The sequence below is a fragment of the Hyla sarda genome, chromosome 8 (assembly GCF_029499605.1).
Source record: "Hyla sarda isolate aHylSar1 chromosome 8, aHylSar1.hap1, whole genome shotgun sequence".
Lineage (NCBI taxonomy): Eukaryota > Metazoa > Chordata > Amphibia > Anura > Hylidae > Hyla > Hyla sarda.
Genome location: NC_079196.1, coordinates 211,373,852 through 211,398,894, shown reverse-complemented (window position 1 = coordinate 211,398,894; position 25,043 = coordinate 211,373,852). Strand labels below are relative to the sequence as shown.

The 25,043-nt window shown below is 44.7% G+C and overlaps 1 protein-coding gene across 1 annotated transcript in view; it reads left to right on the top strand.

Annotated features, from left to right (window-relative positions):
- SYNGR3 (synaptogyrin 3) overlaps positions 1 to 24,411 on the top strand; it is a 62,045-nt gene extending 37,634 nt beyond the window's left edge. Inside the window, exons 2-4 of the mRNA XM_056533975.1 lie at positions 10,646 to 10,880; positions 18,388 to 18,530; positions 23,298 to 24,411. Of these exons, the coding sequence (XP_056389950.1) occupies positions 10,646 to 10,880; positions 18,388 to 18,530; positions 23,298 to 23,507 (588 nt within the window). The 3' untranslated portion in view covers positions 23,508 to 24,411. The remainder of the gene's footprint in view (positions 1 to 10,645; positions 10,881 to 18,387; positions 18,531 to 23,297) is intronic.
- The last annotated feature ends 632 nt before the right edge of the window (positions 24,412 to 25,043 follow it).

Below are 25,043 nucleotides of genomic sequence, written 5' to 3'. Positions count from 1 at the left end.
AGCAATTGATCAGGACCTAAACCATGGTGGAGTGCATAACATAAACAGGTTAGAATACAAGTCAGGATACAAGTTCAGGTAACAGATACAAACTAGACAGGATAAAACCGACCATAAGTACAGACACATCACAAGACAAACTAGATAAACAGGTCAGAACCGCAAAGCAAAATCAAACTAAGGAATCAAAACTAAAACCAACAGGACTAAAATCAGGACAAAACGTAAATCAGGAGCAATAAGGCTGAGGAGGAATCATATACCCCACCTTAGCTCCTGATTGGCCCGGGCCTGGCCAGGTGTGACGATAAAAGCTACGGCACCTCTTATAGCTACACCCAGCTTGTTAATAATAATAATAAAAAATAATCATAATAATAATAATTATAATGAAGTAATTTCTTGGCGAAAGTCATTATTCCACCGTTGGGATCAGACAACATTTCACAGTTTTCTAATGTGTTAGTAAAACAAAGAATAATTAGCAGCTGTATATACTCAACAGATTTCTTTATATTTTGGGAATTTGGCAGAACAGATGGAGGTTTTTCTCTGCGTGATTCTGAAATAAATAGATGATTAATGCAAGTTATTGTTTACATGAATAAGTCCAAGTCATGGATGAGGGTGGAAAACCCCTATAAAGATCAAGCAGTTCATCACCTGGTCCTTTTATTTTGTCGGGCGCTCACATTACAAAGATATTGGGGAAATTTGTTCATGATTTGAAACTGTTTTCCAAAAATTCATGTTACGTTTTTTTTCCTTATCTGTGTGAATCAGACCACACAAAGCCTTGGATGGGGGGGGGGGGGGGGCAACTTGGGGATCTTGGAAAATTTAATAAGGAGCAAAGAAAAGGGGTCTAACACAGCAAGATAATATATTTTTTTCTTTATTTTGTAACATTTTAACCCCTTAAGGACTCAGCCCATTTTGGCCTTAAGGACTCAGACAATTTAATGTTTACGTTTTCATTTTTTCCTCCTCGCCTTCTAAAAATCATAACTCTTTTATATTTTCATCCACAGACTAGTATGAGGGCTTGTTTTTTGCGCGACCAGTTGTCCTTTGTAATTACATCACTCACTATATCATAAAATGTATGGCGCAACCAAAAAAACATATTTTTGTGGGGAAATTAAAACGAAAAACGCAATTTTGCTAATTTTGGAAGGTTTCGTTTTCACGCCGTACAAATTATGGTAAAAATGACGTGTGTTCTTTATTCTGAGGGTCAATACGATTAAAATGATACCCATTATTACATACTTTTATATTATTGTTGCGCTTAAAAAAAATCACAAACTTTTTAACCAAATTAGTACGTTTATAATCCCTTTATTTTGATGACCTCTAACTTTTTTATTTTTCCGTATAAGCGGCGGTATGGGGGCTCATTTTTTGCGCCATGATCTGTACTTTTTTTTTGATACCACATTTGCATATAAAAAACTTTTAATACATTTTTTATAATTTTTTTTTAATAAAATGTATTAAAAAAGTAGCAATTTTGGACTTTTTTTTTTTTCGTTCACGCCGTTCACCGTACGGGATCATTAACATTTTATTTTAATAGTTCGGACATTTACGCACGCGGCGATACCAAATATGTCTATAAAATTTATTTTTTACGCTTTTTGGGGGTAAAATAGGAAAAAATGGACGTTTTACTTTTTTATTGGGGGAGGGGATTTTTCGCTTTTTTTTTACTTTTACATTTTTTTTTACACTTGAATAGTCCCCATAGGGGACTATTCATAACAATACCATGATTGCTAATACTGATCTGTTCTATGTATAGGACATAGAACAGATCAGTGTTTTCGGTGATCTTCTGCTCTGGTCTGCTCGATCACAGACCAGAGCAGTAGTCGCCGGGAGCCGGACGGAGGAAGAGACGGAGAGGGGACCTCCGTGCGGCGTTATGAATGATCGGATCCCCGCAGCAGCGCTGCGGGCGATCCGATCATTCATTCGAATCGCGCACTGCCGCAGATGCCGGGATCTGTATTGATCCCGTCACCTGAGGGGTTAATGGCTGACGCCCGCGAGATCGCGGGCGTCGGCCATTGCCGGCGGGTCCCTGGCTGCGATTAGCAGCCGGGATCAGCCACGCATGACACGGGCATCGCTCCGATGCCCACGGTTATGCATAGGACGTAAATGTACGTCCTGGTGCGTTAAGTACCACCGCACCAGGACGTACATTTACGTCCTGCGTCCTTAAGGGGTTAAACAACATGGACATAAGGAAACCCACTGGCACATTTTGAACATGAGGACATTTAAATTAGTTAGGAGTAGCCGTATTAGTCCAGTGATGCAAAAAGCAACATCATCGGTAGTTGCAGTATCTTGTAATACCTTTTTTATTGGACTAACAAGATTTTGTGGAGAAGCTTTCGGGATTCCTCCCTTTATCAAGTCATAAGCATTTCTGAGCTCACAAGGAGAAAACACAGGTTCTATCTCACAAAATATGCAGGGGTTAAAAGAACATATGTGGAGAATGGACATTAAGTTGGGCCATAAATTGTATAGGTATAGGACGATAGATACAGATAAGGATGAGGAGGGGGGGGGGAGCAGAGGTGAGAATGGTGGTTACACTGGACAGAGGAGAAAGGACAATATTACTACAGAACCATAGACTGAAGATAAGACTTAGACAGGGGAGGGGGAGCAGGGGTGTAATGGTGTTAGAGCAGGGAGAGGGAAGACAGTTTAGCAAAGGTTATAGGAAATTTTGATAATGGGATGAGAAGCTTAAATCCACATTAAGTCCTCTGTTCTGACCGGACCTAAAACCGTAGTTTACTACGGTTTTAGGTCTGGTCCAAAACCGCATACAGGTCAAAACTGAGCCGACCGGTGTCACCGTTTCACTCCGGTCGGGTCGTTAAAGTAAATGGAGTCACGGGCTGGTCCGGCCAGGGTACGGGTTCCGGCACCCGTATGTACAAAACGTGGTGTGAATGCACCCTAACAAAACTTGACTACTTTTGATGACATGGCAGCCATCCAGCACTAATTCCGACAGTAGGTCACTGAAGAGATTAGTGTGTTGAAGAGAGAATCTTGTTTAGCCTTAATATTCTCTCTGACAAAGACCTAGAACTCTTTCTCGGAGATGAAGAACTTGAGAACTTTATCCTCACAGCGTGGACAGGAACAGTGACTAGATTGTGGACAGGATTTTACCTAGGGAAGATGGCCTAGGTGTATATAGACCTAACAATAACAGGGATAGGTGTGGCTTACACTTTGCTGGCCTGAGCCAGACTACTAACTATCACGTTTTGAGCCTACCCCTTCTCCTGGGATAGGGAGGCTGGACTAGGGAGTTCTCCCACAACCTTTGGCTAGGAGAGCAATGTGACCAAGGTATCATTCATCTGCTACACAGCAACAAATATTTTAAGCTTTTTCACCCCTTTTAACAGTGTGGTACAATGCAATTTTTATACCCAAATATGGGGATGAGATTAATCCTTTTAAAATCAAACCTCTTCTAGAGAGACCAGGCGTTAGGCTCATCCCTCCTCCAAAAAGCTCCACCCCTTTAAGAAGATGCAGATGTCAGGGATATCCTTTTTACACGAAGCTGCACCCCTAATAGGGAGCATTTGGGCTATTGCAGGATAACAATTATGAGTAGATATTAAGATGAATACAGACACCCATATATAATATAGTTTTTATCACTGTCGTCTCTCATTTAGTTGCTTCTATGACTATGATTTGTTTTATCATTTATATATATTTTTTTATTTAATTACATTTTTTATATTTGCGCTTCGATCATCGCGTGATAGTCCGCCACTTGGTAAAATTGTAATTCCCAAGTTCTAATATTTATTTTGCATACATAGAGCTGTAGGCCATCTTCAATTACCGAAAGCTGAGACATAAGCATAAAATTAAATATGCAAATTGGATATTTGGCTGATTTCCAGCCGGAAACTAAAAGGCAGAACATGAACAATTCACTGTCTGACAACGGACAATGTAGTATCTGTTGCAAAACTACAACTCTCAGAATGCCCAAACGGGCAAAAGCTTTCCGGGCATGCTAGGAGTTGTAGTTTTGCAACAGCTAGAGGCATAATGTTTAAAAACAGCTTTCCTAACATAATCCAGAATATTCACAGCAGCACAAAACATTTTAGCAGATGAATGTAGAAATGGCATGGCCCTAGGAATAATGGTGGTTGCGAAATCTGTCAAGTGTCAAGGAGGCGGGGCCTGGTAGGTCTCCTTGCTCACCTTCCCCCCTGAGCCCTTTTTAACTGATGTACAGAGCTCAGGGGGGAGGCAAGTAGATGAGAATGATTGAGGAGAAAAGCCAGGCAGTGGCACTTGAGCAGCTTGGCCCCGCCTCCTTGACACTTGGCTGAGAAATAAAAATTTGATTTTAATAAGTTCGGCAACCACTATCAGCTACAGTTTGCTTTTATACCCTAGTGCTATCCAAGCTGTGTATGTGGCTTTTAGCAGATTCCCTTTTACAATGCAGTAGGTAAGTGCCACCAACCTGGAGTCCGGCACAGGAAAAAGAATCGCACTGCTGTTGCATTCCGCTTGTGGCGTATTCTCTATGCACTGATACATTGAAACAAACAAGTCAGCTGTGTAAGCTGGACCTGGTCAGTGGGATTTTAGCCTTTGCAGCCTTGGGTTGTCAGGGGATATTGGGGGGTTGTAGTTTTGCAACAGATGAAGAAGGACAGGTTCGAGACCGCTGCCTTGAAGGGAATCCGACAACTCTATATCATGGTCATCATAATAGACAGGAGCAGATAACTGAGATAAAACAAATGATGTCTCTTAGTTGTTTGCAAAGTTTTAAAATCATGTTTTACTTCTAAGCCCGAGGCCTGGCTGAGCTGGATGCTCGCTTCCTTCCTCCCTCACCCACTCCTCCTTGTTTGGCTTCAAGCATTGAGCCTTGTATATGAATCATGCAGGGCAGGGAGGGGTGGTGGAGAGAGGAGTCATGCATGCCGCAGCTCATTACAACCTTAACAACTCTTGAACTTAGAAGTAAAACATAATTTTAGAACTTTAAACAGCCATTAGCTAAGAGACAGGTATCATTTGTTTTATCTCCCTGTCTGCAGTGCTAGAGCATGATATAGAGCTGACACAATCCTCTTAGGTCAGTGTTTCCCAGGCAGGGTGCCTCCAGCTGGTGCAAAACTACAACTCCCAGCATGCCCGGACAGCCAACGGCTGTCCGGGCCTGCTGGGAGTTGTAGTTTTGCAACAACTGGAGGCACCCTGCTTGGGAAACACTATTTTAGGTTGTCAGTGATTTTTTTGTAGGGTTTATTGAGAAGCAGGAATGTGAGGAGCTGCTTATTTCACGCATAGCTTATATTCGCTATAGACAGGGATGTTCTTTCATTGTCGCCAGAGTGTAAAATCCGATGCTATGGAGGATCGGTTACATACTATACATTTTTTTCTAGCAATATTTCGGGACTAGTCATGTACTGTCAGAAGTTCATGCCTAAAATGAAAAAAATAAAACTTCCGGACTTCAAGAAGATAATTCCAACAAAGCCGGGTCAATAGGAAATAGACTTTAAAGGGGTTATCCAGGAAAAAACTTTTTTTTATATCCACTGACTCTAGAAAGTTAAACAGATTTGTAAATGACTTCTATTAAAAAAATCTTAATCCTTCCAATAATTATCAGCTGCTGAAGTTGAGTTGTTTGTTTTCTGTCTGGCAACAGTGCTCTCTGCTGACATCTCTGCTTGTCTTGGGAACTGCACAGAGTAGAAGAGGTTTGCTATGGGGATTTGCTTGTACTCTGGACAGTTCCCGAGACAGCTGTCTTCAGAGAGCACTTAGAAAAGAACAAGTCAACTTCAGCAGCTCATAAGTACTGAAAAGATTAAGATTTTTTAATAGAAGTGATTTACAAATCTAAAAGGAGAATGTGTCCGGCACTGCTTCGGCTGACCAACTGGATATGGTGGACCAGGATATAAGACTCAGGAAAACAGTCTTTTGAGAAGGTAGGGGTGCTCTGACTGATACGTGAAAGTACAATATTCCAATGTAGGAGAGAAATGGAAAATCAATCGGCACTCACCGGTCTTCTTCAGCAATAAGTTTCTTTAATGTAAAATACTCACATACAAAAAGGCAATTGGGGAGAGGGATCGGCCAGATGAAGCTCGTCTAACTAGTGAAACAGATTCTGTCGCCGGAGGTTAATACCCCCCCCTGTCGATCCCTCTCCCCAATTGCCTTTTTGTATGTGAGTATTTTACATTAAAGAAACTTATTGCTGAAGAAGACCGGTGAGTGCCGATTGATTTTCCATTTTCTCTCCTACATTGTAATTTACAAATCTATTTAACTTTTTGGAGCCAGTTTTTTTTCTGGATAACCCCTTTAAAGAAGATGTCCAGTGTTATGAAATGTATTCCTTATCCTATTGCGGGGGGGGGGGGGGGGGGGGGGGTCCGACCGCTGGGACCCCCCACAAGCTCCCGTACGGGGCCTAGTCTCTGCTCTGTTAAAGCGTTTTTTGGACCCAGCACGTCAGCTGGTTGAAACAGGCCCACTCCATTCATCTCTATGGGAGAGGCGGAGGCACAGGAACACTCCATAGAGATGATTAAAAGGGGGGGGGGGGGTGTTTGGACTTGCTGACCTGCTGTGTGCAGGGGTGTAGCTATAAGAGGTGCAGAGGTTGCAGTCGCACCTGGGCCCTGGTGCCCAAGGGGGCCCCAAAGCACATCTGCCCCATAGGAGACCAGTGTTATAATTGGCACATGGGGCCCTGTTGCAGATTTAGCATCGTGGCCCGGAAGCTACAAGTTGCGCCTCTGGCTGTGTGCGAAATTTCACACACAGTAGCTCAGTCAGGGCCTTGTACGGGGGGGTCCCGGCTGTCGGACTCCTGTGATCAGACATTTATCCCCTATCCTGCGGATACCTTTTTTACCACTGGGCTTCTTCTTTAAGAAGTGTTTCCCTGTAAAGCATTAAAAGGGATCTGTCGCATACTGAATGGCGGCACTATTCAGTAGATCATAATAGAAGTATGCTGGGCAAACCATTGTAAGTAGCGTCCAAGTCTTCATTTCGCTACAAAACCATATTTAACGGGCCGTCCAAGTGGGACATGAGTGTGGCCTAGAGTTGCAGCGCCCTCTGTGCCATGTATCCCTGCCCTTTTACAGCTTATTGTGGTGTTACCATTAAGGCAGAAGCTTCAGTAGCTCATGTGATGCGATGGCGCATGCGCATGTTTTCCGTCCAGTCAAGGCCACGCCTCTGTGACACTTGGGATAGCCCATTAAATGGCATTGTTTAGCTAAATAAAGACTCAGACGCTAGTTATAATGGTATGGCATGTATACTTTTATTATGATCTATTAAATAGTGTCACCAGTTTAGTAGCAAATTTGTATGTGACAGATTTGCTTTAAGCGGGGGGCGGTCTTCAGTGATAAGCATGGGCAGACTCTAAGGGTCCCGGTGCAGTAACCTTACATTGTCTTCTGCAACACTGTGCACACTGCAGAATATCAGCGGCGAGAATTCCAATTCTTTCTGTGGAATTCCGCCCCCGGAACTGCATTGTGATCAATGGGGACGGCGCATGTCCCCGCAGTCAAGGCACCTATTCATTCCTCACACGGAATCTCTGCCTGGAAAGTTCCGTAGCCTTCCATGATAGACGTGAATGGAAGGGGTGTGGTGTGATGTCGCGAACACGGAAACACTAGGCTTCCGTTTTCAGACCCCCATGGTGCCGGCCCGGAGAGCACGAGGGGGTCCCAGTGGTCGGATCCCCCCCCCCCCCCCTTTAGATAGGAGATAAGATGTCTGGGAGGGGGGGGGGGGGCGGAGTACCCCTTTAAAGTCCCAGTTGGAGAAGAATCCCTGGTCATGTGCTTCCCTGGTCATGTGCAATCACACAATCCGTTTGCTTATATACCATGTGTTTGGATATAAATCTGAACATGACCAGTAAAGGGGGACTCCAACATGAATAATTTTTGTTGGTAAAAAAAAGATGACTTTGAGACATATTTCGGAACAATTTCTAAAATAAAAAATAGTCAATTCAATTATAGAGGACCTCTACACTTTAAGGCGGTGTTTCCCAACCAGGGTGCCTCCAGCTGTTGCATGCTGGGAGTTTTAGTTTACAACAGCTGGAGGCACCCTGGTTGAAAAACACAGTTTTAAGGGTTAAAAGAAAAGAAAAATCAAAACTTAGCATGATTCATAGCGGGTGGAGCGTCAGTTTCCGGCTGTGCGAGTATTTACACATTGGTGATAATTGATGAATATTTTCGTCAGACACAGAAAGTGAGACTGCGGAGGTGAGAAGTCGGTGAGATAAATATAGTGCACACTAAAGAGACTTTCACGCTTAGTCAGCCATCTGAGAATGTGAGGCACTGAAGAGAAAAGATGGCGTCTGTTCATAGTCACCCATGGTGGGGTGTAGGGTGCTCACTGTGGTAATGGATATCTTATTTTCCCTGCAGGGGTCCTGGTAATTAATTGTGACTATATATTGCATAACAGTCAGTATAGAAATCCCCCTCAGATTGTGGCTTGTAAATTCCCTGTGTGGTCACGGTAGAATGCAAACTCTAAACATCAGTGGTATATGACAAAGGGGAACTCTACTCTGTACAGTGGGGGAAAAAGTATTTAATCAGCCACCAATTGTGCAAGTTCTCCCACTGAAAAAGATGAGAGGCTGTAATTTTCATCATAGGTTATAACCTCAACTATGAGAGACAGTATGAGAAAAAAATCCATAAAATCACATTGTCTGATTTTTAAAGAATTTATTTGCAAATTATGGTGGAAAATAAGTATTTGGTCAATAACAAAAGTTCATCCCAATACTTTGTTATATCCCCTTTGTTGGCAATGACAGAGGTCAAACGTTTTCTGTAAGTCTTCACAAGGTTTTCACACACTGTTGCTGGTATTTTGGCCCATTCCTCCATGCAGATCTCCTCTAGAGCAGTGATGTTTTGGGGCTGTCACTGGGCAACACGAACTTTCTACTCCCTTCAAAGGTTTTCTATCTGGTTGAGATCTGGAGACTGGCTAGGCCACTCCAGGACCTTGAAATGCTTCTTACGAAGCCACTCCTTCGTTGCCCGGGTGGTGTGTTTGGGATCAGCCAAGTTTCATCTTCAATGACCTTGTTGATGGAAGGAGGTTTTCACTCAAAATTTCACGATACATGGCCTCATTCTTTCCTTTACATGTGTCAATCATCCTGTTCCCTTTGCTGATAAACAGCCCCAAAGCATGATGTTTACACCCCCATGCTTCACAGTAGGTATGTTGTTCTTTGGATGCAACTCAGCATTCTTTCTCCTCCAAACACAACCAGTTGAGTTTTTACCAAAAAGTTCTGCTTTGGTTTCATCGGACCATATCACATTCTCCCAATCCTCTTCTGGATCATCCAAATGCTCTCTAGCAAACTTCAGACAGGCCCGGACATGTACTGGCTTAAGTAGGGGGACATGTCTGGCAATGCATGATTTGAGTCCCTGGCAGTGTAGTGTGTTACTCATGGTAGCCTTTGTCACTTTGGTCTCAGCTCTCTGCAGGTTATTCACTAAGAACCCCCCCCCCCCCCCCCCCCGTGTGGTTCTGGGACTATTGCTCACCGTTTTTGTGATCATTTTGACCTACACAGCCAGACCACTGTCATAGGGGGTGCTCCGGAATACATAGCCACAATGCTGTTATAGGGGAGATCCAGACTACCCAGCCAGACTACTGTTAAAGGGAGAGATTCAGACTGCTGTTATGGGGGGAGCTCCACACTACACGACCAGACTACACATCCAGACTGCTGTTAAAGGAGAAGCTCCAGACTACACAGCCAGACATCGGCTATAGGGGGAGCTCCAGACCACACAGCCCAAATGCTGTTGTAGGGGAGCTCCAGGCCACACAGTCTGGCTAATGTTATATGGGCGCTCCAGAGTACATGGCTAGACTGCTGTTATAGTAGAAGCTCCAGACTACACAACCAGACTGCGATTATAGGGGGCGCTCCAGACTACACAGCCAGGCTACTGTTATAGGGGACACTCCAGACTACACAGCCAGACTGCTGTTATAGAGGGAGCTCCAGACTACACTGCCAGACCGCTGTTATAGGGGGGGGGGGGAGCGAGCTCCAGACTACACAGCCAGACTTCTGTTATAGGGGGATCTCCAGACTACACAGCCAGACTTCTGTTATAGGGGGATCTCCAGACTACACAGCCAGACTTCTGTTATAGGGGGATCTCCAGACTACACAGCCAGACTTCTGTTATAGGGGGATCTCCAGACTACACTGCAAGACTGCTGTTATAGGGGGATCTCCAGACTACACTGCAAGACTGCTGTTATAGGGGGATCTCCAGACTACACTGCCAGACTTCTGTTATAGGGGGATCTCCAGACTACACTGCAAGACTGCTGTTATAGGGGGATCTCCAGACTACACTGCAAGACTGCTGTTATAGGGGGATCTCCAGACTACACTGCAAGACTGCTGTTATAGGGGGATCTCCATGAGTAGATATAGCTTTGAACAGTAGATGTGACAGCTTCTAATAACCAAACATTGTTCCCATTTCAGGTATTCTCCGTGGTGGTCTTCGGCTCCATAATAAATGAAGGGTATATAAACATTGATAGCCCGGAGTTGCACTGTATCTACAACCGAAATGAGGACGCTTGTAACTACGCCATCTCTGTCGGGATCATCGCCTTTTTCGCCTGCGTATTCTTCATTATTCTGGACATTAATTTCCCTCAAATCAGCAGCGTCAAGGACAGGAAAAGAGCGGTCATTCTGGATATGGGGTTCTCAGGTTAGTACCTCTGCACCATTGTAGGGAAGTATTGTGGGACCTAGGCCTCTGTTGTTTTGGGCATTGTGGTGGTGGGCACTAAAGTTGTAGTCTAAAGATCTTGTACAGGATTCTATAACTGGCACTTTACATTGGAGGAATGTACCGTGTGTCTCCGAAAATAAGACCGGGTCTTATATTAATTTTAGTCACAAAAAACACACTAGGGCTTATTTTCAGGGTAGGGCTTATTTATTTAGCTGTAGCAGTGTGAAGGATGGGGGGCTGAAGCAATGTGGAGAATGGGGGGCTGAAGCAATGTGGAGGATGGGGGGCTGAAGCAATGTGGAGGATGGGGGGCTGTAGCAGTGTGGAGGATGGGGGGCTGAAGCAATGTGGAGGATGGGGGGCTGTAGCAGTGTGGAGGATGGGGGGCTGCGGGAGGATGCCACACCCCCCCCCCCATCTTCCACACTGCTACAGCCCCCCATCCTCCATACTCCTGCAGCCCCCCATCCTCCCCTTCCCCGACGTCCTCCACACTCCTACAGTGTAGCGTCCGTAACTTGTACTGTACAGAAGCTGCAGCTCTTGGCGGCGGCGGGATCTTCTGTTGCTTAGCAGCCGGGGGCAGGGACACGTCCGTGACGTCGGCCGTGCATACGCGCGGACGTTTTAAAGCAACATCATCCCTGCCCCGGTTCAATTACGGTAACTTGCCGCGGGACCAGACAAGGGGGGGGGGGTTTGGGAAGTCTGCAGGCATTACTGGTGGCCGCGGTCCGGGTCTGGACCGCGGTCTGCCAGTTGATTACCCCTGGCCTAGGTCTTATTTTCGGGGTAGGGCTTATATTGCAGCCCACCCTGATAATCCTGCTAGGGCTTACTTTCGGGGTAGGATTTATTTTCGGGGAAACAGGGTAGTCATCCCTACTTCGGCACCCACATAGCACTTCCAGCCAGGGGCATATCTAGAGTACCCGGCACCTGGGGCGGATCTAATATTGCACACTTAGTTAAGAGCTGCACCCGCCCAAGGATCCAGGACATGTGTCCCAGATCCTCTGCAAACCCAGTTGCCCTGTGGTTGCAGCCAATCGGGGCCCCCCTGTTTAAGAAGAAGCTCTGGGCCTGAAGCTCTAGGTGCTCCAATGGTAATCCATCCCTGGACTGTAGCAGGACCCCCGCTATAGTTCTACCCAAAACATTTCTAGGGAGAAAAGGGGTAACTTTATAATATACAGTTTCTCTAGTATAAGATGTGTGGTAGCTTATAGGTTATTCACACTCCACTGAGAAAAAAAAGAATAAGTAAAACAGCTTTCCTTTAAAATCAGTGCAACACTCTCTTAGAAACTGACTGGGAATGTATGTCAAACCAGAGATCCCTTCAGAAGGAAAGCATACCCATCTGTAGCCAGCAGTTTTGAGGGTTTTGCCCATTATCAGAACAGAGCCGGGTGCTGGCTAATGAGGGGCCTGTCATTTTGGGATACAGGGGGTAATGGTTCTCCTTGAGGAGAGGGTCATAAAGATGTAGAGAGGCTTATAGGCCATTTACACTGTAGTGGGAATTCTGGGAAGGATATGCACAGCAGCTCTCGCACCACTTCAGTACAGAGGAGGGTGCTGGCTGTCTCCTGAAAAGGCCTGTAGTTGTGGAGCAAAATTCCCAGAATTCCCAGTAAAGCATTAATGGCCTATATGTCTCCACATCTTTATGACGCTGACCTCAAGGAGAAACATTACCCCTTTAGCCCCATAATGACAGGCCTCTCACTAGCCAGCACCCTGCTCTATGCTGATAAAGAGAAATAACCTAAAAACAGCTGCATGAAGGTGAGAGGTTTCTGGTTTGACATACATTCCCAGTCAGTTTCCAAAACACCTAGTTTGAGGAAGCCTGTTTTACATAGCCTTTCTTCCCATCATTTTATTTTTAGCCACAATGCCCCCACAAATAGAAATAGCCATAGTTATAACATCTGGTGTGTTATAGGTCAGACAATCATGGGGATAAATTTGGATAACCTCTTAGATTTACCTGCAGTCCGATGTAGCGTAAAGGGGTACTCCGCCCCTAGACATCTTGTACCCTATCCAAAGAATGGTGCAGCATTCACTTGCTGGGTTCCCACGGTGGGAGACGTCACACCACGCCCCCCTCCATTCATGTCTATGGGAGGGGGCGTGACGGCCGTCACGCCCCCTCCCATAGACATGAATGGAGGGGGCGTGGTGTGACATCACGTGTCCCGACGCGGGAACCCAGTGTTCTAAACGTACTGTTTAGAATGCTGAGTGCTGCACGGAGATTGGGGGGATCCCAGCGGCAGGAAACCCGCGATCAGACATCTTATCCCCTATCCTTTAGATAAGGGATAAGATGTTCTAGGTGGCGGAGTACCCCTTTAAGTTTGCACTGTTCCCCTTATGTTGACCCGCCCTTTTGCTTTTCCCAGCACAACAATAACCCTATAGAGCGGAACGGAATGACTAGTTATGTCATCCCTTATAATAATAATAATAATAATAGCCATATATTTATAATAGTTTTACCATAAAATAAAATGTCTTACCCGGTATATGATGTGATTAAGCATTGTTTCCACTAATGGTTTAACCCAAACCCAGATTTAGAGATGCTGGGTAGCAGAGTAACCCTTTAACCTGACTGGAGATTGTAAACCAAGCCTGGCTTCTATACTGCACTCCAGATCTACCTCCAATAAGTGGCACCAGAGAGCAAGCTCTCTTTCTTCTTGAGGAGAACTACTTTGCATATTTTTCCCAGAGGAGCATTGCATGGTCTATAAGAATCCACACACCACTTTGGTACTTAGTCACATGACTAAAGCCTCCCTCTCAGTCAGTCAGAACTTTGGGGGGGGGGGGGGGGGGGGGTCAAAAATGCAGAAACAGCCATTTACAGACGAGTAGCTTTTCCTTCTGCAAGAGATTTTGGCTAGGCTATAGCATGACAGCACAATACACGGCATAGGTTCCCTACGCTATACATCGTACCACATGCTACACTAACACTCCAGCATACATGCCTGGGGAAGGCACATATGCAGGACTGTTAGTGTAGCATGTGGTACAATGTATAGCGTAGGGAACCTATGCTGTATATTGTGCTGTAGTGCTGTATATGGTGAATGTATTATTTATTGTATAAATGATTGACATTTGATTGCTAATAAAGATATTTTCAATCAAAATAATCCCCAGGCATGTGTTAAGGCTCCTAAAGAGTCAAGCAATCTTCCAAGGTAGGCTACTTCCAATAGGTGGCACTAGTGAGCGAACTCTACATTCTGAAGAATAGCTGCATAAAGTAGAGCAGTGTTTCCCAAGCAGGGTGCCTCCAGCTGTTGCAAAACTATAACTCCCAGCATGGCCTATGAGACTCCACTCACCAATTTGGTGCTCTCCTGAAGGAAAAACATTACTCAGTCCCATGACAAAAACCAAGAACCCAGATACAGCTGTTTACTGATGGGTAGCTTTTCCTTTAGGCAGAGATTGTTGCTTGGCTGATAATCCCCAGGCATGTGTTAAGGCTTCTGCAAGGGATGTTACTTCCTATGGGTGGCACTAGAGAGCAAACTCACTGTATTCTGAAGAAGAGCTGCATCATTTAGATCTGTGTTTCCCAACTAGGGTGCCTCCAGCTGTTGCAAAACTACAACTCCCAGCATGCCCGGACAGCCTTTGGCTGTCCGGGCATGCTGGGAGTTGTAGTTTTGCAACAGCTGGAGACATCCTGATTGGGAGACAATGACATAGAGGGTATAATACCACTTTTCCATGCTTTAGAGTGTCAAATCTTGACTCACACCACATAGCATGCAAACTAAGTATGCTGGGAGTTGTAGTGCTAGCTGGAGGGCTACATTTTGCAGACCATCGCCGTATGAATAATTTTGCACTAGGATATCTATAGCCATGATATTTTCATCCTGTAGTATATTATATATACTATATTATTATAAGTATATATAACCCCTTTTCTGTTTGTGCAGATTACAGTTCTTCCTCTTTCTATAGACATTTTTATCACGAAATCTGTGGTTTTGATACAATAGCACTTCCTTTTGCATAGAAAGAAAAAAAATTGTGGTAACGAGGTGTGATGCAAAGGGCAGATGGAATTACCCTAGGGGCAGATGGCATTAACCCCTTGTATTCGTGACGCCAGGGCGTGGTTTATCTTCAATACCACCCGAAAGTATACCGCTGGATCCTGGGCTAGGCACGGGGGGGGGGGGGGGGGCAATAATGACTCCGACGCTAAGTTACGGACAACAGTAGCTTTACTGAGTGACAGATGGTAAAGTCTATACAGTTCAGCCAGGGCCCAAGGAGGTGACCAGTGACTTCAGAGACCTTAAGGGCTTGCTGGGACTTGTAGTAGAGGTGGACAATTTAGTGCAGGCCACGTTGACTAGACAGATGACTTTGACTTGACTTGTGTATACCTACAGTATGCCAAGGGGTAACGCTATGTGCCCCAATGAATAATAAATAATAAAATGCAAGTCGATATATTCAAAATATATAACTTTATTTAATAACAGGACGTAAGTCTAAAAAATATGCATAATTGAAGGAATAAAATACATAGTCAATATATAAAAGAATTCATCTCAGAGTATAACATACAATCGGTGTAGCGGGATATGGGGGGGGGGGGGGGGAGGGAGATCCAGGTATATAGTGAAAGTGCCGCACAATGGATACCCGTTCAAGGTAGCAAAATGTGTGTGACAAGTAATATATATAGATATATCATAGAAGCTGCGATGGTGAATAAAGTGCTGACTGACCAAGGTAAAAACGAGGCACTAGTGATTTCATAGAAACATATAAACATAAAGCAAGTGCTGTAATCAAAGTACAGTGACCCCCCCCCCCGACCTACGATGGCCCCGACATACGATCATTTCAACATACGATGGCCTCTCAGAGGCAGCATCAACATACGATGCTTTTGTATGTCGGGGCCATTGCATAAACGGCTATCCGGCAGCGCACACTGCTTCAGCTGCCACCGGATAACCGTTTACGGTGCCCCATGTGGTCCGCTGACGATCACTTACCTGTCCTCGGGGCTCCGGCGCATCCTCTTCGGGATCCCTGCATCGTTGGCGCTCTCCATCGTTGGCATCACGTCGCTGCGCACGCCGTCCCGTCATCCAATAGGAGCGGCGTGCGGAGCGACGTGAGAGCGAGGATGCCAGGGAAGCAGAGGTCTTGTCGGAGCGTCGGGGACACCCCGGGGACGCGGCGACAGCGATGGAGGGCGACAACCAGGGCAGCGATGATGAGCGGGGACACGTGAGTATAACCTCCAATACCAGTGGTCTTCAACCTGCGTACCTCCAGATGTTGCAAAACTGTCCGGGCATGCTGGGTGTTGTAGTTTTGCAACATCTGGAGGTTGGCTGTCCGGGCATGCTGGGTGTTGTAGTTTTGCAACATCTGGAGGTCCGCAGGTTGTAGACCACTGTCCTATACTTTACATTGCACGGATCCCTCAACATACGATGGTTTCAACAAACGATGGTCCATTTGGAACGGATTACCATCGTATGTTGAGGGACCGCTGTAACAGAAAATGTGAGCGTGACAAACAAAGCAAATAGCATCATGAATATAGGCACACGTATACTGGACTCGCCCCCAGGTCTCCGACACGTTTCACCAATGAGTAGGCTTTCTCGAGGAGTATGACTTGACTTGACTGACAAGTCTGTGACTGTGGCACCAGGTACTTACTTGCAGGTTTGTAGCTTGTGGCTGTAGACTGGACTTGAGGCCTCCTATGACTCTGTACACACTTAGGTACAACTTGACTGAACCTCAGCAAAGACTAAGAGAGAGAGAGCAGAGGCTCCACCCAGGGCTTATATGGGGGAGGATCTGGGGGGTCCCATTGGTCACCCTTAAGTCACCTGGTCACTGGTACCTCCTGGGTAACAATCACATGACAAATCACATGGTAAACAGTCTTAAAGTGACAACACTTTCTTCACACATTACACAGTATAATACATGGTAAACATATGTACATGGGGGAACGGGTGCAAGGGGGCCCAGAGGACACTGAAGGGAGGCTGCCTGACAGGACAGCAGGGGTACGAGGTAACAACTCCCGTACTGGGCCACCACAAAATGAAGTGAGCGTGGGTGACATTTTAACACAAAGTGGGGGATATATCAAAACCAGTGCAGAGGAAAAGTTGCAGAGTTGCCCATAGCAACCAATCAGATCGCTTCTTTCATTTTTCAGAGGCCTAAAGTTGCTGAGTTGCCCATAGCAACCAATCAGATCGCTTCTTTCATTTTTCAGAAGCCTAAGACTGCTGAGACCCAATTAGCTCCTAGCAGGCTATAACTACCCCTCCCCCTTACTACAATAAATACTTAAATAATAACTGACACAACAACAATTTAACTTTTCCGTGGGTGGGGATCGGCCACAGCTTTATTTATAAAATTACTTATATAAATAACAATTTAACTGTAACAAAGACACCGATTGGCTTCTTACCAACCCGAGAGGTGCTGCCACACCGTCCTGTGTGGAGGTCTACCCCGGGTTGACCCCGCTTTCACCGTCTTCTTACCGCCAAGCTGTGACTTACAATAAACAAAGATACAAAAAGGGAGGGAGGGAGGGCAAAACTCCGGGTCCTGGGCAGATTGAGGGGGGAAGGGAGGCACCACAGCTATAAATACCCAGGGGAGGGCCCCTGAAAGCCCGGGAAACTATTAAACCCCTGATTGGTGCACTCCTTCCCCCCCCACCCATGGGACATACCACTGTAGCCATTTGCAAGTTTTACAGGCGGGGGAGGGGGCTAAAAACCTTGCCTGTATATTTCTTAACCTCTTACTGCTCACCAGTCAGGGGGCAAGCTAGTTATGCACAGCTTGCCCCTCCAAGTTGCTGAGTTGCCCATAGCAACCAATCAGATGGCTTCTTTCATTTTCAGAGGCCTAAAGTTGCTGAGTTGCCCATAGCAACCAATCAGATCGCTTCTTTCATTTTTCAGAGGCCTAAAGTTGCTGAGTTGCCCATAGCAACCAATCAGATCGCTTCTTTCATTTTTCAGAGGCCTAAAGTTGCTGAGTTGTCCATAGCAACCAATCAGATCGCTTCTTTCATTTTGAAATGAAAGAAGCAATCTGATTGGTTGCTATGGGCAACTCAGCAACTTTTCCTCTGGACAGGTTTTGATCTCCCCCAAGGTCTCCAACTTTAAAGAGCACTCCGGACACATCCCAGGGCCCAAGGGGGCGGAGCATGATATTGGTGTTTTCTGTGGGGTTGTTGTGTCATGCTCCGCCCCCTCAGGCCCTGCACAGGGCATTACACAGCTTTACCTATAATGGTGGGTGGTCTCCGAACTGTGGAGCTCCAGGAGTTGTAGTTTTGCAGACCACGGGCCTACAGTGTTCCTGTGAACCAGTTGCAATGTATAACCCCATTACTTATGTCTCTCATCTCTCTTTGGTCCAGGCCTCTGGAGCTTTCTCTGGTTTGTATGCTTCTGCTTCTTGGCTAACCAATGGCAAAGGACACCGAAATTGCCCGAGGTAGATCAAGCATCTGACGCTGCCAGAGCTGCCATTGCCTTCTCCTTCTTCTCCATTATTTCCTGGGTGAGTGTCTCGTCGTCATTAAGGCTTATGGTGTATGCAGGTTTCAGGGTCAGGGCTGGATCAAGTTATGGGGAAAAAGCAGTGATAGAGTGATATGGAGATTACCACAGGAATAACATCGTAATATCGGTGCCACAACAAGAGCATCGTACGGTGAAACGAATAAAGTGAAAAAAAATAGTAATAAATAATCTTACCATATGATGTCCAAAATATAGTGCTATAATAGTGTCATGTACTGACCCCATTAAAGTGATATAACAATTTAGTCCATAAATAATATCACCATACAATGCTGAAGTAATGGTGTTGTATAGTGTCATATGCCGTAAAGAAAAAATAAACAGGGCTGCAACTAACAATTATTTGTAAAATCTATTACTTGGTCGATTATTGGTACAATTAATCTGATAAGAAAACAAAAAACCGAATTAGGGGACCAGGGAAGGGTAAATAGGAGGACGGAATGAAGTGGTGACTGCATTGTGAAGAGAGGGAAGAGCTCCTGAAGGGTTAACAGAGGGTAAGAGCAAAGGAACAGCACCTAGTATACTGTATACTAGAATTATAGGGACAGAACGTTGATCCAGGGATTTATTCTGATGATTGATATTTGGAGTCGGGAAATAATTTTTAGCTCTTGTATGAGGGTTTTTTGCCTTCCTCTGGATCAACTCAGTTGAGATTCATTAGGGATATAGGTTGAACTTGATGGACTCCAGTCTTTTTTCAACCTTATGAACTATGTTACTATGTTACCTGAAGGGTTAACAGTGGGTAAGAGCGAATGGGATGGCAACTCAAGAGTTAATGGGGGGGGGGGGGGGGGGCAGCACCTGAAGGGTTAATAGAGGGTAAGAGCAAAGGGACAGAAACTGAAGGGTTAATGAGGGGAAAGAGAGGGGATGGCACCTGAAGGGTTAATAGGGGTAAGAGAGAATGGACATCACCTGATGGGTTAACAGAGGGTAAGAGCGAAGGGACAACACATGATGGGTTAACAGTTGGTAAGAGCGAAGGGACGCAACTGAAGGGTTAACAGGGGGAAAAGAGAGGGGACAGCATGTGAAGTGTTAATAGAGAGTAAGAGAAAAGGGACAGCACCTGAAGGGTTAACAGAGGGTAAGAGCGAAGGGACAGCAACTGAAGGGTTAATGGGGGGTGGAAGATTGGGGACAGCAGCTGAAGGGTTAACAGAGGGTAAGAGCGAAGGGAAAACAACTGAAGGGTTGATGGGGAAAAGAGGGGGAACAGCACGTGAAGGGTTTACGGGGGGAAAAGAGAGGAAGAGCCCCTGAAGGGTTAACAGTGGGTAAGAGTGAAGGGACGGCAACTAAAGGGTCAATAGAGAGTAAGATAAAAGGGACAGCAACTGAAGGGTTAACAGAGGGTAAGAGCAAAGGGACAGCAACTGATGGGTTAACGGGGGAAAAAAGAGGGGGCAGCACCTGAAGAGTTAACCTATGAGCCTTGCGGCAGGGGAGAAGGGGCAGTTCACAGACTTTAGCAATGGCCGTCTTCCCTGCACCAGGAAGATCTGTCACTGTATGGAGGATGGAGAACGGAGCTTTTGGCCATTTTAGGACCGTAGGCTTCCTGTGACCGGTGGTGCCGAGGACAAGGAGGCCGCGCTGGCTTCCGTCTCAGTACTGCAGGTAGGCCGCAGATGGTGCAGGCCAACAGAATCTTCAGAAAGGCATCGGAGGGTAAGGGGAGACAGAGGAGAGATTTGGGGGCCGACTAAAGGGCTAAAAGGCAGGGAAAGTATTAAGAATAATAGGTTTACTATGTTACTAGGCCACACCCCCCTAATGACCGACAACGATTTTTATCGATAATATTGATCAATCATTGCAGCCCTAGAAACAACATCACCGTAAGGTAATATAACACTTAAAGGGGTATTCCAGGCCAAAACTTTTTTTAATATATCAACTGGCTCCGGAAAGTTAAACAGATTTGTAAATTACTTCTATTAAAAAACCTTAATCCTTCCAATAGTTATTAGCTTCTGAAGTTGAGTTGTTGTTTTCTGTCTAACTGCTCTCTGATGACTCACGTCCCAGGAGCTGTGCAGTTCCTATGGGGATATTCTCCCATCATGCACAGCTCCCGGGACGTGACATCATCATTCAGCAGTTAGACAGAAAACTTCAGCAGCTAATAACTATTGGAAGGATTAAGATTTTTGAATAGAAGTAATTTACAAATCTGTTTATTTTTCCGGAGCCAGTTGATTATATATATATATATATATATATATATATATATATATATATATATATATATATATATATATATATATATATATATAAAGTTTTGCCTGGAATACCCCTTTAAGCTAATAAATAATATCACCATACAATGTCAGAGTAATGGTGTTGTATGGTGTCATACGCCATAAAGGCAATAAATATCACCAAAATGTGAGTAAATAGCATTACCATATGTTGGCAAAATAATAATGCCGTATAGTGCCATAAACCATTAAGTGATAAATATCACCACATAAAGTTATAGCGCCATGCGGTACCATTTACCAAGAAGCAATTAAACAACACCATAAGGCGATGTAACAATAAAGTGAGTAAATAATAATAATAATAATAATAGTGCCATATAGTGACTAATTGTCAACATAAACGGTGGCAGAATAATAGTGCCATGCTATACTATTTATACACCGGTGGTCTTCAACCTGTGGACCTCCAGATGTTGCAAAACTACAACTCCCAGCATGCCCGGACAGCCGTTGGCTGTCCGGGCATGCTGGGAGTTGTAGTTTTGCAACATCTGGAGGTCCGCAGGTTGGAGACCACTGCTATACACCGTAAAGTGGTTACAAATAATCACAAAAAACGATAGCAATGTAGTGAGTAGATAATATGTCAGCACATTGGCAAAATAATAGCGCCACCTAGTGCTGTATACTATAAAGTAAAAATATATATACAGCAGTGTTTCCCAACCACTTAATTGGAAATGTATTTAACCCTGTTTTTCCTATTTCAGGCTTACTTATCACTATGTGCCATGGACAGTTTTAAGCACTTAGCCTTTGGTGAAGAGGAGCAGAGGATTATTTCCAATCCCTGATCCCCTCCTTGTATCCCCCCCCCCCCCGGCTCCGTCTGTGTCTCCTGTTGTCTGTGGCTCACATTCTTAACCCAGACTAACCAAGCCATATTCGTAAAAATTTTAATAAAAAAAATAAAAAATAAAATACATATGAGATCACAATGTTGGGACCATCACTGATCTCACCCCTTTGGTACCGCTCGGAGATTTCTGTTACAAAACATTCTAAGTTCCATTCGAATCAATGGCAGTGTGCTTGAGAGTATTGCGTACCTGTAAATCTCTCAGCAGTACCAAAGGGACTGGGTCGTTCTGTAGTCCTGAAAGTCACTGGTGGTCCCAGACTGCAGGCTAGACCATTGTGCCTCCTAGGATAATGTCTATACATACTGTACCTGCATAAGACCTATCCAAGGGACACAGGGCTGGCTTCCTATATGGGCCCTTGGACATAGGGCTGGCTTCCTATGTGGGCCCTTGGACACAGGGCTGGCTTCCTATATGGGCCCTTGGACACAGGGCTGGCTTCCTATATGGGCCCTTGGACACAGGGCTGGCTTCCTATATGGGCCCTTGGACACAGGGCTGGCTTCCTATATGGGCCCTTGGACAAGACAGTCACAGTTGGCCCATGCATAGGGCATATTTACCTACCACTCCATTGGCCAATGTGCCCGATATGCCTGGTGCTTAGACCCGTCACTACACACAGCCAGACTAAACCCCTTTATTGAAAATGGACATCTTATTTAAAGGGATCTGCCAGCTCTATATCATGCTCTGAGAGCTGATGGCTGTTTGCAAAGTTATAAAATCATGTTTTCCTTCTAAGCTCAGGAGTCGTAGAATACGATCTAAGCTTCAGCATGGGGCTGTTTGCAAAGTTGTAAGAGAATGACTGTCTTATAAGCTTGAAAATTGTAGAGACCAGGCTGGGCTGCAGCATGCATACCTCCTTCCTCCTCCACCCCTTCCTGCATGATTTTTGTATAGAGCTCAGTGTTGGAAGCCAAGCAGGAAGGGGTGGTGGAGGTAGGAGGCATGCATGCTGCAGCCCAGCCTGGTCTCTACAATTGTCAATCTTATAAGACAAACATTGTTTTAAAACTTTGCAAACACGTTAGTTGTGCCCATGTCCGCAGCGCTGAGCATGATATAGAGCTGACAGATTCTCTTTAAAATAATAGTCCTGGTGGTGATCACCTACCTGCTGCAACCTGGATCACTAATCAAAACCCCCAACATATCCCATAAGCATCTATAGATTCCTATGGTAAAATTCCTATGGATAAATTAAATGGAAGTGTCCCTTTAAATGGAAGTGCCCCCCCCCTCCCCCCCATGCATGGACTTCCCCATCACTATAGACCCCTTCACAGGTATAAATTCACCTGTGTGGAACATTTCCTACCACTTACCACCCTCAATCACATAGACAGTAATGGCCAAAGGTAATTAACCATTCCAGGTTTCGGGATATTTTTTGAAAAAGAGTCAACATTTTAAAAATGGCCGCCTTTACTTTCAGAACACCATTGTTTTCCAAGGAGATTGGAGCAATTTTTCTTACGATGTCCATCTTATTACTCACCCATGTGACCTGCTGACCCATCCGCTGACACTGACTTATGTTAACCCTCTGCTACTTTTTAACCCATTAATAACCCTTTAACATCCCCTTTCACCTAGGCTGCTATGGCTCTGAAAGCCTTCCAGAGATTCCGCCTAGGAACCGACATGTCCCTGTTTGCCACGGACCAGTTCCCCACTGGACCTAACGCGGGATACCCCGGCTACCCCACAGGCAGCGGTATTGAAAGTACAGAAACCTATCAAAGTCCTCCTTTCACCGAGAACGCAGACATCAGCCCCAAGGGATACCAAGCACCCTCGTACTGATGGAGATCGCGGACCCCGGATGTTTGTATGAAGATGTAACAGGTGTTCTGAGACAGTGCAGAGAATGGAGTGACTACTGTATCCTGCTGTACATTTTAGATGTGATTACCGGAATCCTCCTCGTAGTTAGATGTACAGTCTCTCTGTACTGTGACATTGATTGCTTGTTTGTGATCACTTCAAAAATGGTTTTCCTGTTTTAGTTTAAATTTTTTATCTTTTTTATGAAAAAAGTGTTCCCTCTAAGGTAGGCTTCTACACATTATTGGACAACAGCAACCAGCAAAAGGATGAAGGGGGCTGGAAGTTCAATACAACTAACTTAAAAGGTCTAACCGGACCCCTCTTAAAGGGAATCTTTCAAACCACTTCCTGAGGGCATCATGGAATAAAGGAGAAGAAGCTGAATCTGAGGATATATAGTTTTCTATGATTTGATTTGCTATTGTCCTATTTAAAGCTGTCTAAATGCTGCCTGCTCTAAGCTTGTGAGTCCTGTTTGCTCCACCCCCAAGGAAAAGAAGGACTCACAGGCTCAAACTGGGCAGCATTAAGACAGCTTTTTACAAACAATATAGTAAATCATACCATAGAAAGCAATATATCCCCGAATTCAGCGTCTCCTCCTTTATCAGATGCTGCCCACTGTTCTTAGCTCTGACAGATTCACTTTAAACAGAAAGAGACTCTAAATAAGGGAACTAGATAATTTTATCTACTTTTACGTCATATAGAATCATTTCATATATCCTGATCTGATCTATCTACAGTCGGCCAAACAAAGTAGAATATTAATGTAAGTAGTTTTTATCATTATTCATACACTCAGGTTTTTGTATTAAAGGGGTACTCCGGTGGAAAACCTTTTTTTTTTTTTTTTAAATGAACTGGTGCCAGAAAGTTAAACAGATTTGTAAATTACTTCTATCTAAAAAATCTTTATCCTTCCAGTAATTATTAGCAGCTGTATGCTACAGAGGAAAGTCTTTTCTTTTTGAATTTCTTTTTTGTCTTGTCCACAGTGCTCTCTGCTGACGCCTCTGTCCGTGTCAGGAACTGTCCAGAGCAGCATAGGTTTGCTATGGGGATTTTCTCCTGCTCTGGACGGTTTCTGATACGGGCATCAGGTGTCAGCAGAGAGCACTGTGGACAAGACAAAAAAGAAATTCAAAAAGAAAAGATTTTCCTCTGTAGCATACAGCTGCTAATAAGTCCTGGAAGGGCAATTATTTTTTTTAATAGAAGTCATTTACAAATCTGTTTAACTTTCTGTCACCAGTTGATTAAAAAAATAATAATAAATGTTTTCCACCGGAGTACCCCTATAAGTCAGAACTAATGTTCGGCTTTTGAGAACATTCCATTTGTAACAGGGATAAGGATATAAAACCCTGCGACGGCTCCTAACATAATAAAATAACGACAACCCCCTTCCCCCTATCCATAAACATATTACTGCTGTTGGGATCCCCTTTGACTAGCTGAAATCTGTGGGAAGAGTTCAATTGCTCCACAGTGCTTTCACAGGTCATAGAA